Raw genomic sequence first — 14738 nt, 5'->3', positions numbered from 1 at the left:
ATGAGGAAAAAGAAAAAGCTGCACCATTGTGTGGGAAACGGAAATTGAATTGCTTTTTATGGAACCTAAATGCAACATGGTGTAATTGACAAATAACAGTGTCAGAATCCACATGATTCAACACAGTAACTGAAACACTCCTGCTCCGTGTGAAGGATATTAGGAAATTGGAGCTCTTGCACGTTTTTCTCCAGGAAAAGGGTGTTGATGTTTGTTACCCAACCATGTTGTTGAAGCCCCTAGACTGGCTTCTTGCAGGAAATGGATGGAAAAAGTCCTCAGATCCGTTAGCTACTAGCAACCAAACAAGCTAGATGAACCTCTCCTTATCTGTAACTTTTCTGTAAGTTCTTATCTGTAAGTTCTTAGGGGTTTCAGAGAACAACATATATTAAATATTTATTTTTGGATACATTAAGATTTAATAAATGTGAAAAAGACACTCACAAGAAATCAATGACATTGACTTTTTAAGCTTATTTACAACTGAACAGTTTGCTTCTGGTGGTATTTTTTTTAAAACATATTTTTTATTAATATTTTAACAGGGATTATACACTTACTACCAGATTTAAGAAATGTCTGTATGTGCTGAACTTACAAACAATAAACTGAGGATACCAGACAGGGAATCCTACTGGAATATATAAGGGTCATGCTCAAGCATGGTTATTGACAATCGCAGGTCAGTGAAATAGGCTGTTGATACCAGGATTGCTCAATTCCATTCTCACAGTATTTAAGCACATTCTTGCTCTGCATAAAACAAGAAACAAGCTTCCATAAACAATATTTCAAAGTGCATGCTGGTTGTTTTTGTGTTCCCAGAAACAAATGTCCTGGAGTAGACGTACTGTAGCTTCTCAAAACATTATGCCTTTGACCAATTAGGAGAGAATATGACCAGGAGTTATAAGACTTTGCTTCTATGGAATATCTTAAGAGTGGTGAGCTTCATTAGCATGCATAATACAAAAGGAACAACATTTCATTCTCTTTTTAGTTTTCAGCATGGACTGAATCTCAACTTGTTTCTTCTTTAGCACAGAGGACTTATTTTTTGTTGTTAATGTGTGCTGCTAGACCATGTCTGTATGATGTGAAAAAAACATGAGTACCACACCATAAACATCAAAATAAATGGAAACATGAAAATCAAGAAAAAAATTAAAAAGAAGAAAAGGAAAGGCCTTAATGCTTGAAGTTTTCTGATTATGTTTGCTGTCATTCTTTAAGCAAAAGTCCTTGCATATGCCGCTCTTAAGACAAACAATAGCACCATGTACAGTACATTAAAACCCCTTCAGACTTTACCAGCTGTTTAAGGTTACAAAATAAGCATGGGCATCTGTATGTCTAATTTCTGCATAGTCAAAACTGGTTGGGTGGCATATAAATATTTAATTGTCATACTCTATTTCATAACACATCTGGAAAAGAATGAGGAGTAACCATCTGAAATAACATCTCCAAGGGCTGAGTAATTAGTTAAACAAGGATTAAATATCTCCTGCTCTTACTCTATCCTTATGCCCACTTTATCCCCATTTGTCATCAAAAAGATACAAGAGCCGTTTTAGGAATACTTTACAAATTAGAATCAATTCAATTTAAGAATATGCTTCTGTCTCAAAGGGATTTCACACTTAACAGCTATTAAGACTATAGTGGCTGTGGTATCTTAGAGGTATGCAGAAACGAACACTTAAAGCACACAGATACAGGCTAGGGTTAAAACAGGACATTGGCATTCCACAAGGAAAATGTTAATTTGTAACTAGCAATTAATAAAGTAATCAGATGTTGCAGACAGACCCATGCTGTTGTCCTAGCCTTACCCCTGTGACCTTCTCATGTGAAAGCGATTATGTCTCCTTGTATTGTGACAAGAAGATTCTGTGGGGCCATTTAAAAGATTCCGTCTCTGCCTTTAAAACAAGACTAACCTAGCAGCAATGTAGAGTGTCCTGTTCATTATCAGTATCAGCTGGATATCCAGTTTATGCCTCTGCGTGTTGTTTCTTCCTGGCTTGTGACCCACGAAAGCTGGGTATTGTTTTGTATCTGTCAAGAAAAGACAAACATATCACATAATACCTGAGTCACTGGTTGGGACAGTTCTATAAAAACACTTATTTTCTCTCTTTTTTAAATTATTTCATGCATGCCTAATGTATGTAGTGTAAGTGTAAGAAGTGAATGTTTAAGATTTTTACTTATTTATGGTTGCAATCAATAGACAAACAATGTAATGCAAATGCTTTAAATATAATCTCTGGTATTCTATATTACTAATCACTCTAAAGAAAGTTGAATTTATTTTTTGCCCATAATTTATATTTCATATGGTATTATATGTATTGCAAATTATAAAAGGAAATCATTATGGTAACTTTCTCACCAACGCAGACAACATCCTCAAATTTATACCAGAACAATTTGCACATTTGCAAATTTATCATCAGGACAATTGCATACTTTGAGATACAAAGTTCTCATCTTTTGTCTCATCAGACAAGACATTTTTCTCAATGCATTTCTGAATGAAATTGTTTAGCATACACAAGAAGCTTTTTAAAGTTGTGTCTCAAATTTCTTCTAAGGAATAAATCATTATCTAAGAAGATATAACTAAAGGAGAGTTTTGTTCTTAAAAGTTACCGATGACCAATGTACATTTCAAGCTTATACAATAGGAGGGAAATTCAGGGAGTGTCTTTCAATCAGGCAATACTGAAGAGCTGGTCAAGGTGTACTTACAGTTGCCATGTGCAATACTGATTGGCTCAGAGTCTTCCGGGAATCCAGCCCCAGCGATGTGTAATAGTGTGAAATATAGCAGCAAGGCTTCAGACCTCATAGTAGCGCAGCTAGTCCTTTACTTGGTTACTTCTTTATGTTGGCCTGAAAGTGAGCAAGAAAACAAAATATTATTACTATCACTGCTGCAACTGTCACCAACATTACATAACTTTTCTTCAAGATCAAGGCCAACTGTCAAGAGTGTCTTCTGAGAAATCAAGCATGCATGGCAGTACAAAAAAAAATCATCTGAAGAAGATGGTAACATTCTTAAGATTCCACTTGCACATGCTAAGAAAAATGGTTTTCAGAAGCCTGACATGGTATTTGCAGTTCTGAAACGTGAAAGCTGCAAATTTGCTGTCTATGTTAGTAACAAAGCAGTACTTTAGGGGGGCATGATTCCTCCTACAAAATCAAAATACCTTCACTTAACATTAATTGCAATCAATAATCTGGTTTTAACCCTAAAAAAACTGTTTGTAGCTGATTCTTTCTCTTACTTGATAAAAGAGTGTCTCTAAACACCTGTGATATATGTGCTCACATCAGCTCTTTCTGGCCTTGTCAATGTGGATACAACAGTAATGGACAAATTGTCCTGGTCATCACAGTAGGTTGTAGCTGTATTTTAGTCAAGTAAAAATACTTAACTCATCAGTGTTGGCAAAGATAGAGCAGTAGTCAATAGTTATGGATCAGGACCTTAAAAGGTTATCCTTCTTATCATTTGGACAAATCAATGCTGTGCTTGGTTAGAATTTTTTTCCCCTCTACATCTGAGAACCACATTAAACATGTTTTTCTGAATTGTGATCTAGGGAAAAGGCAATCTTGAAACCACAACAATATATTTATTTATAAGTCCTAAACAATTTGAAGAGAAGAGGGACAATAAGAGGGACAATTACAATGAAAGCCAAGTCTCATGACTAATAAAAACATATGAATGCCATGTAAAGATTTATTGAAGAACATTTTTTTTTCATAAAGGGCATTAGAAATTATGTCTTGAGATGCTGTTATCCCTGAACCTAATGCAATAGCGGTTACTTGAGATTCATTCAGTGTGACTAAAAAATCCCTGAGTGTGACACTTACATTTGAAGTGGCATTTCTGTGGTGATTGTGGAAAATATCATGTTTGTGATATATCAATAACCTGCTCACAGATTTTGACACTACAGTTTTTTAAATGGATTGAATCGATTAGATTTTTGTCTTGTGGATACCTGAAAGTTTGAGGCTACTTCTGGCTAAACCAGACATGCAATACTGAGGATTTAATGGCAGAAACCCAAGATAAACAACAAACTAAAACATGTTTGTTCTTCAATTTCTCCAGACATGCTTCAGAGTTTAATGTAGAGTTCAACTGTACACTTGTACTGTGGTGAATGTAGAAAGGGACATTCAACATGTCCCCAAAATTCAACAAGGGTCATTCTACATGTTTTAAAATAAGGCATAGATTTTCAGATTTTAAAAATATTACATATTTATTTTTTTCTTCTTGCTTAAATTATTAAAATATCTTTGTTCATATTACTATGGTCAGATGAACTGAAAGCATTTAATTTCAGTTGTGCATGAAAGTTTGATGTTCAGGAAAAGCAAGCATGCCCTGCAGTATGCATTACATATGTATTTATATATTATACTGTGTACTTAATTCATCATAATGAGTATCAGGAGATTGCTTTGTAAAAAGAAAGCCTATTTCAACCAGATAAATATGTTATTTAACAAATACTTTTAGATGTTTAAATTAACCATTTTCTTATGCTTTAGACAGTATGTAATACTTCCTGCAGATTTTATTATTGAAAGGCTCATTTGAATGGTTATACCTTGCACATAAGGAATACATGTCTGATCTAGAACCCTTTCTGAACAGCAAGGTTAGGAGCTTATATCTTCAGGCAATGCAGAATGTCAGTTTGTATTAATAACACTGCAGTTTAAAATGCAGGAAATTGTAATCCCAAGCCTTTCTTCTTCTTTTCCCTTAAGCAAAGTTCTACCAAGATAGCCCATTGATAAAGACAAGATTAAGATGTGTATCACTGTAAGGTCATCAGATATGCTTTATGCTACTGTCTGGAATTAGGCCACTCTGGGTTAAATACAGCCATTTTAGGCAATCATGTTAAAACACGATTGCTGTGAGATTTCCCCCAAAAAGCAGTGGAGATAGGTTAACTGCACAAAGGGAACAAAAAATAACTTCATGCCAGGAAAAAACTGTGTAGAGACGTCTAAAATGTTTAGAAATGTTTCATGAAGTTTTTCGTAAGTATACTTTAGTTATAACTCAACATTGTTATGGAATTTGGAAAAAACCTTTAAGATATGATTTAAGATGTTATAAAACGTGCTAAAAAATAATGACTCCTGAGTGAAAGGTCTGCCATAAATGCAAGCAATCACTTTTCAAGTAATGAATCTAAAACTTTAATACACTTTATAAAATTAGTGAAAAGGAAACTGTTTGCTATTGCTGTAAATGCTTCACATTAATATTTTTGGCTGTAAAGAAGATGAATATACAAGGTGCATGTGAGAATATCAGAATTATTGTACTTCACACAATGTTGATTTTACAAATGTTAGAGGAATAGGTGGTCACATACAATAAAAAATAACAATATTAAACAAAGTAAATACAATGTATTTTAGTTGAATCAAAAGGCTAGATGTCACTCCTTGGAAATGTTACAGTACAAACAACCAAATTCAGATTCAAATTAAAAAAGCTTTACAGGCATTACTGATCAATTACAGTGATAATCTCCAATGCAACACAACTGTTTTCTTGTTTGCTTTCTGTTTACTTCTCTAAACACATTACAAAATGTATTTAAAAAATCTTCAGGAGTGAGCATGTGACAGTTGTAACCCCTCCTCTTAAGGGCGCTCCAGCCCTTCCTTGTTCCGCCCCATTGTCTGCACCTGGTCCCTAATCCCGCTCCCCCTTAAAAGCCAGACGCGGACCTTACTCCTGGTTTCCTCATTTATTTCCGTATCGTGAGAGCCCGAGGTCCTGCTGCGTCTGGCTCCGTTATGCTTTTAACTTTCTGTTCCTAGTTCCTGGTTCCCCTCGCCGGTTCCGACCCGGTTCCTGCCCCCCCCCCCAACGGATGGATCGCCTGGTTATGGACTTCAGCCCTTGTTTCTGATTTCCCGTTTGGATTTCCTACATGGATTGTTCGCCTGGATTCACTTCCCCTGGACACCTGCACTGCATGGACACGCCCCCCGTCTCCAGACCCTTTCCCTACATGACCGTTTATTCTGGATCGTATTGTCCGCATAGGGCCCGGAAAGAACTGCTTGTGACAACAGCACTAGATAATAGTGGTTTGATTTTTCTTTCATTTGACCAGACACAAATATAGTATTTAATTTCTTGTGAAAAATTTGCCAAAGCATACTTTGAATAAATGTAACATACTGTAAGTACTCTCAATACCGTAGATGAAGTACAGATCATAACACTTCACAGTAAATAAATGCCCTCTTAAGGCACATACATTTTTTTTTTCTGAACTTCAGGCAAATCTGGGGTTTTACTAGACAATTCTTAAACAGTTAGTCCAATTAGAAATCACATTATATCGTGATTTTGGGTCAGGTAGTGTCTTTTGTCATCAGATTGTTTGATTATGAGAGAATATGTGTTTTCAGATCAGTTTATCATGGTACTGCCAGAGATGGCAGAATTAACCACAGACCTATGGTAACACATCAAGAGTACTTCAAGCTCTAGCCTTTTCCTGCAATACATACCCTACCTGCTTGATAACTGTTAGTATAGCAATTTACACTTGCTCTAGCTGTTGAGGCAATCTGGGAACAGCTTCATTGTGAGACTGCAGAAAAGGACATGAACCTCTCAGATACATGTGAAAATATTAACAGCAAAAGGCATGTTTCAGCACAAAACCTCCACTGTTCAATAATCACCTTTTCATTGCCTCACTTGGAAGCAAGAATTAAAAGTGCAGCCTTTTCCTTTGTTAAGCATTTGAAATTAATTTGAACTCTTTGTGAACTTATGGTTTTGAACTTTTGTCTTTGAAAAGGATTTGGATCACATATCTTGGACAGCATTCAATGGCTGCAGATATAACAACATTTATAGGGGAGAGACGTGAGCAACCAGTTGATTAAACAAAGGGACTAGCGCTTTAAAGCTGGGATTTTATTATGATTTCACCCTGTGCAGCAGTTTGCCAAGTATTACATTAATTTAAAGCTCAAGAGCTTTTCCCAGTTGGACATCAATCACTTAAAAGCAATGTAAACAGAAACAACATATAGACAACTCAAAGACAATTACTGTAACAGTAGCTTTTGCACAGAACAACATCTTAAGATATTGTTTACATATGGCAGCCTCATCCATCAGTGTCTGATGTCTTTAATGTTTAAATATCAAACATTACTTTGGTCTGTTCTACTTGTTGACAGGCTTGTCAATCCAAAGTTATTCAGGGATGCCCCCAACTGTTATCTTGCAACCATTTGATCCTTTAGAAAATGAGGTGGCAGATTAAATTACAGAACCTCTCCACAGTCGTCAATCATTAATAAAAAGGACAGGGGAAATTTAAAAAGAGGACAACAAGGAACTTGCCTCCTGATGCGAGACAGCACTGGGATTCTAAAAACAAACTGGAACTACCATGCTACCACAACATCAGTAACACATTGTCGAGAACACAGACAAAATGTATATTCGATGTAAAACATCTAGGAATTCACAAAGCTCTGCCAGCTTCCCGACAATCTGTTCTATGTGGCTTAATGTTAAAGGTGATGTATCTTTTAGGTTAATTAATTTTGAATAGGCACAAGGGAAGCACACTGTATTTTTTTAAGTTTTCACTGAAAAATATGCAATTTTAATTATAGTTAAATTTATAAGTCTTTTGGATATACTGTAATGTGTAAGTACTGTAGCTAATGAAAACATTACAGTATTTGGGAGTTAAAATCAAAGAAAATAAACAGACCTTTAAGACCTTTATAAAACAAGGTTAAATAAAACACGTAGTTGAAAACAAATATTATCTTAATCGCTTTTAATTGCACTCATTCATACTCTTCCAGGTTACAAGTTAAAATACAATAAAATGTGTGTGAAGTTTATGCAGAGCCCCAGTTTCTTGCCCTTGTTCCATGTTTATGTGGAAATTCAGAGACTCAGGATATTTTGTGGGTTGAATTCTGCTCACAGAATTAAAGACAGACATATGCACAGTTTGATCATAGAAAACCATTTACTCCAGCAGCTAAAAAATCTTTAAAAAAAGACACAGAAAAGAACATTATTTACATTACCCAGTCAGAAGGTCAGCTAGTGCAGTCTCTTTTATTAAGCAGACTTAATTCAGCAGATATAGTACTATAAAGAGGTCACTGTCTCCCCTCTAGATTTTACAGAGAGACCTCAAAAGCATATCCAGGATCTTTAGAGCTATGATCCTTACTTATATTAACCAGATACATGTAAATGTCCTGGACAAAATAAACATATTTTCTAAATTAAATTAGAGCTGACTTTGCTTTTCACAAAGTGACTTCTAAATGTTAGCTCTGTTAAATTACTTACTGTATGATCATTTAAAAAAGATGTCATTTTCTCATAGAGAGAATTTAATTTAGAACGTAAAAAAAAAACTTTATAAGCTCTTACAAGGACATAAGCCCCAAATTCTTGCTCATCTTATCCATATAACACAAAACTGAATATCTTGATTTAAGTGGGTAACCTTATACAAGAAAGTGATTAAATTGACAATTCTGACTAATTGGAAATGTTATATAACTCATAAATAAACCAAAACTCAAATGGCAAAGTTGACCTTTGGTGATTATGTAGATTAGTTGAGAAAAGGATACATACTGTAACATTGTACACAATCCTGAAGAATTAGGAAATCCAAATGTCAAGTCTAAATGTGAATATACATTAGATTCATCAAAGCCACACTGTTTCATATCTCTATTAAAGTTTAGTGTGGCTAGCTTCTGCCCCAAGGGCTTGAGATGTCTTCCAGAGAATAAATGACTGCTTTAAATTGAAGGAACCTCTGCTGACCGGCAGCTCCCATTTAATAACTATCCCCTTAATAGGATATTGTCCCATATGGTCTGAGAGACTTGATTACTAAGGAACAAACCTTCCATAGTAGAAAGGCCTCTGACGTCCAATCAATTCTCCACGCAACCTTTACTGTTAACCGTTAGCAGGGATGCCACAGACGCTGCTTCATTGGAAATCCCGATTTGTGAAGAAAATGAAGAAACAGTTTCTTCCAAAGCCAATTAAAATGACTCTCCCTTTTCTTCACTGTAACATGCGACATTTTCCTCTTTGATTTGATTTTATCCTTTCCTCACCCAATTTGGTGACCTTAAGATTCCAAAGTGTATGACATGGATCGTAGTTCTCTGAGCTCCTTTCGAATCCACTTTTTCAAACCCAAAGCAACTAATTATGAAAAGCTGTAAAGGAATGCCCAGGAAATATGACTCTCCTGAATAAAAAAGTAATATAGAATAGTGGCAGGTGTGACCCAAGGAACTGCTGGACTGGTTCATCAGCTTCTTTATTTTTCTACTGAGCAGGAATTAAAATGGGACTGTCCCGTCTCAAGGCAGGGCAGATAGGGAAATTCCATTCGGCATATCTGAATTAGTAATGAACTTTCATGGCAACAAGTTCTAATTTGAAATCAAAATTATTTTTTGCAATCTTTGCAAGGTAACATTAGTGAGGGCATATTTTGCAGTTTTATAAGCATGATGGCAGTTCAGCGTGACCCTCTTTTACAATGAAAGCTGTACTGTATAACTGAGAACTCGGAGAACATACAGTATGTGTTGCCTAGTAAATCAAATTAGGGTTTTTGAACATTCCCCTGGCGTAATGTTAATTAAATCATACTGTTGAATGTTGAATATATAGAAGTTAAATAATCTTGAAGCTTGCAGGATCCTGCTCTTGTCTTTGAAATTAAAGCAGTAACATGTTCTATGGATAAAGTACTGTAGCTCAGACTCTCTGAAAAAAAGCGAGACCCATATAATATTATTCTATGGCTGCTGTGAGCTTAATAAACCAGAGCAGATCTGATTAATTAAATACAAAGAGTCAGAAAATCCACAACATTTTCTTGTAAAATAAAAAGATATTTAGCTAGTTTATTTAATTAGACCACAGTATCGCCATTTAGATAAAATGGATTACAATCCCTATGAAGAGATTGCTGTTCTCACTGACATTGCTTCTAAAGTGTGTCTCAACCAAAATGGTTAATTCTACATGGCACAAAAGATCACATCAGAGCACACCTACACTATTAAGGCAAATTCTTCCACACGAAAAACTAGCACAGTAATAATATAACCAAGATAAATAAAGTGGAATAGTGCTTTAGCTTTAGGAAATTTCAAATTTAACTAATAAAGATTTGAATTCCATTTGTAGCTAAAAAAGCTACTATTTGAATATAATTTCCTCAGCAAGATGGTTATTTTACTACAAAAACTAAAATCCCAATGTTCAGAGAAAAAATTAAATGTCTGAACTTACAGAAGAAAAATCCTTTTGCTTTGCAAACGTTTTGTCATTTTGTTTAGCAAGCAACAAACTTAATTGATAGGGTGCAAAGGTTGCTGAAGTGTTACTTTTATAAAAACCATACCTGTAAGTATTTAAAATGAAAAAATGCTTACACCTGAGTGTAAAAGGCTCAACTGTACAATTTGCTGAATCCCAGACAGCTCCATGGGTGGTTTCAGACACGTTTCGCACAGGCTACCAAACTTGTACCTGATGACACTTTCTATTTTCATGTTGAAAATCATTTTACTTTATCACAAGTTACCTGTACAGGTTTACTAAGTAATATAGAAAAATAACTTTTATTGCTTCTGATTCATTAGCTCCAGCAAATTAGTTTTTGCACCTTTCCATGGACAAGTATGTCTACTGAAGCTGACAATAATGTGCCAAATTCTTAAACACAGGAACTAACGGGCACACAAGGGATTGGATATGAAGTGTCAAAATTAACCTCTTGACACCACACCATCACACAGACAAACTGTTGATGTGGAAGAGATACCAGCTGCCAGCAGCCAATCTGAAAGTCAAGAGAGCATTCTTAACAGGCTTTACTCATCTGTTCATGTATATTAGCAATTGGTATCTCAAGAATCTAATAATCTTAATAGGAAGAGCTATCTTTTTAATACCAGTGTCTCCTATTGATCTTCCCATCCTCATTACATATTTTATAGCACTATTAGGCAATAGCTGTAGGATACACCTTCCTTTGACCTCTACAAATGTGCCATTAGCATTGATATAGATAACATGGTTGAACCTCTTAATACCTGCTTTCATCAAATTATGTTGTTTGTTTCTGCAAGCTGTTTTACCTTTCTGACAGCACAAACTACAAACAAATCACATTAATTCGCCTGATATGTATAATCAGGATTAAAGACAATGCTCAGACAGGTGTGCTAAAATCTGATGCACAAGTCACATCATCAAAACATGCAGACAAATGCCCCTTCTCCCTGTCAAAAGATTGGCGACACAACCCAGTCAACTCAACAACACCCACAAAACCACCCTCAACTCTTCCATGATCCTAATACTGAAGTCAGAACCACCACCCAATAGTGGTAACAACCAGCATTTTCACAGGAATTCATTTAATCTGTTCCAATAGTGAGACCAAAATAATTATATTTTAGGAGAGCTTCTAAGCTCAAACCACTTATAACAGCTGGAAGCATTAGTGGATAACAATAATTTTTGTAATTCAAATGAACTTTTTAGGTGCTTTCATTTTTTTTAGCAGAGTCTCACCTGATGTGTGATTCTCTATCAGTGGAGCATGTTAGTTCCAAAATTACAGACTGGAAACCTGTTTTTGAATGATACACATTACACATGATACACATCACCCCTTGCAAAGATGCAGTCTCCTTGGTAACCTGTTAAACTTTTCATTCAACCACTGAATGAGAGCCTTGTGGTGCATTCTGGAGGTAGCGTTCCAGACTCTAAAGATCATTTTCATGAATTATAAAACATCCAGGTAAAGGCTGCTATACGTGTTCTGGGATTGTAGATCAACCCCCCTCATCAGGCTCAGTGATAACGCACTCAGATCAGTAAATGTCGTTTCTCTCACGCAGAATGCACATCCAATTTAAATCTAAATTACAGGTTAACTTTGTACCTCTGACTTCTCATATTTCTTTATATTATTTGCATCTAAACGGTCAAAACAGACATTGAAGATAAAAAGTAGTCATTGTTAATTAAATGTAAATGTTTTTTTAAATCAACCTACATCTTGTACCACTATAATGAAGTAGTAGATCATAATATTTACATTTAATAAAAAAAATACATATCATAAATTACCAGATTATTACTTGGTATTATTAAAGAAGTACAGTATGCTTTGCGTAACCAGGTAAAAACAACAACTCATGACCTATATGGAATTAATTTGAAAAGTCTCTGAAAAATCACATATTTCAATACAATTGGGGACCAATGATCAATGGTCAATCTTTGATGACTGAACGGATATGTTTTACCATTGATGTCGTGAAGTTTATAGGTATGCAACTATACAACAACACTTGGAACAAGGTTCTGTGGGTATTTGTATGATGCTTCTCTTCCCAGGAAACCGAGGAGTTCAGTTTACATAACTGTATAGTACCTTCTAATACAATCTAAAACACATACTTTCTAAGGAAAATGTAAAATTCATGCATTCAATCATTTCATAAAAAATACATGATAATATGCACTTTATTGAAATCCAAAATGTACCTTTTGTCTTAAACCTTTCTAGTGAGCACTGAATGTTTCATGAGCACACAAGAAAAGCTTTAAAGATCACAAGCAATCAGCTTTTGTGGGTTGCTCTTTAACTAATATTAGTTTCCTTAAGGATGAATTGGTTGTATCTGAAGCAGAAAAATCAATCTTTTCATGTAACTGTTTTTTTCTAATGTTGGTCATCTAAGACAACTACATCTTTAAAGCACTTTGAGAATCTACCTTTAAATGCACTATATAAAATAAAGTTTATTATGAGTATAATTATAATAATACTCAAGATAATATAATATCAAGTTATTATAATAAATTATTATGTACAATTTAATACTAATCAAATATAGTTCAGGTAGGTAGCTGCGTCAGCATGCGTAGGCTACAAAGGAACAAGTAATAGGTTTATTCTATGGTGAAAAGAAACACAACGTTTCTGCTGTGGAGCCTTCTTCGGGTAATACATTTGTTAGTTTATATTAATTCCAGAATGTGTTAAAAATGTGGAGTGAGTTATGGTATCATTATACAAAACAAAAACACGACTAAGCAGTAGACAGGATTTTCTTAACTGTATTTACTGTATCTTCTGTAAATACTATACAATTTCCAGCATTACAAGAAGCAAAAGTTCAGAAAACAGTTTCTCCATTCATCTAAACCTGTCATGAGGTAATCACTAGCACTCTGAGCAAAAATTGTAAATGGTAACCATATGTTGCTATTGAATAGCATGCAAGTCCCACTGAACAATCAAATTTCCTTCTGAGGAAGCTAATTACACGCTGAAAGCATTACCTACAGGTATACATATTTTTTCTGATAACTTTTGGGCTCACTCCAGGGTTTTAATCCTCGCCCTGTTCGTTATCCAAATAATATGCACTATCACTCAGAATTTTAGCTGTAAAAATTCTGAAGAGACATGCTAGACACTGGCTGCCAGGGTGTTACTAAACACGAATCTCTGACCCTTTTCTCTCTAGATTTTGTCAACAACATAATAAAATGCAGCTGAGTGTTAATTTTTTTTCTTTCTTTCATATCCACATGGAGCTTTCAATTTCAGAGAAATATTAAAGTGAGATACACGGAGAAAACATCGCGAGGGTGATTCTAATCTAAAACAACTAAAAACATTTTCTCCAGTTCTCATTTTTCTCTCAATGTGTTTAAATAAGTAACAGGTCAAAAGTGGAAGACATAGCAGGAGAGAATCATGAGAGGGCAGAAAAACACAAATGTAAAAAGTGCAATTTTTAATTACGAGGGTGATTCAGAAGTACACCATAGAGAAATCTGTACAAAATTTAGGCACAACAGACAAGCGCTACAAATATATATTGACATGTAGATTTGAAGAACCTGATTTAACCACTGTTGCCCTTTAAGAACAGCATAGTGATTTGAACATGGTGCATGCAATAAGAAAAGTGCACACTGGGTTGACAGAAATAGAGGGTCAGATTCCATTTTCATGCTTAGAAAACATACAGCATTCTTTAAACTACATCGCATCGGGCTCAGTAGCCACCCCGTATAGGGTCAAGACATTTCAGCAGAAAAGATAATTCAAGTAATGTGGTAGATTGCAGAAATCACAAGTTTTACTGGCAGGTAGCTCCTTCATTGCAACAGAAAACAAACTAAAGCACATTTGCTTGTTGATCATTTGGTTTCCTTTGATGTAGACATTTAAAATGCAGTTGGAAATGCACAAGAAATCAAGAATAGGAATGACAGGATTTGTACATATATGTGATATATTCTGAGGCAGCATTTTGCCGTGGAAGCTTATTTTTTGTGAACTACTTTCTATTATGTGACAACACACTGCAAACAAGATAAATAATTATATTTCACACTCTAAGAAGCAAACAGTCCAGTGTCCAACCCCATGCACCCATTAGCTAATGAAAGTTCCAGAAACAAAACATACACCAAGAAAAAGACCTGTCGGCACCAGAGAAAGACCAGGGATTCCCTAATCAGATGGAAGAAAGTCCCAAATATTCCATGAGGGGATAGTGTACCTTGTGGAGAATCAGCTAGATGG

At 35.2% G+C, this 14738-nt stretch overlaps 1 protein-coding gene across 5 annotated transcripts in view; it reads right to left on the bottom strand.

Annotated features, from left to right (window-relative positions):
- The window catches only part of sema6a (sema domain, transmembrane domain (TM), and cytoplasmic domain, (semaphorin) 6A), an 83499-nt gene that overhangs the window by 42971 nt on the left and 25790 nt on the right, over positions 1-14738 (bottom strand). For all 5 annotated transcript variants that reach the window (XM_088629912.1, XM_088629911.1, XM_088629914.1 and 2 more), the window contains exons 2-3: positions 2761-2904; positions 1947-2064 (exon numbers count right to left, since the gene is read on the bottom strand). In XM_088629912.1, the coding sequence (XP_088486038.1) occupies positions 1947-2064; positions 2761-2860 (218 nt within the window). In that variant the 5' untranslated portion in view covers positions 2861-2904. The remainder of the gene's footprint in view (positions 1-1946; positions 2065-2760; positions 2905-14738) is intronic.

The sequence above is a fragment of the Lepisosteus platostomus genome, chromosome 4 (assembly GCF_059453375.1).
Source record: "Lepisosteus platostomus isolate fLepPlt1 chromosome 4, fLepPlt1.hap1, whole genome shotgun sequence".
In the NCBI taxonomy this organism is placed as follows: Eukaryota; Metazoa; Chordata; class Actinopteri; order Semionotiformes; family Lepisosteidae; genus Lepisosteus; species Lepisosteus platostomus.
The sequence above is the reverse complement of the archived record's forward strand: the minus strand, read 5'-3'. Positions and strand labels throughout refer to the sequence as shown.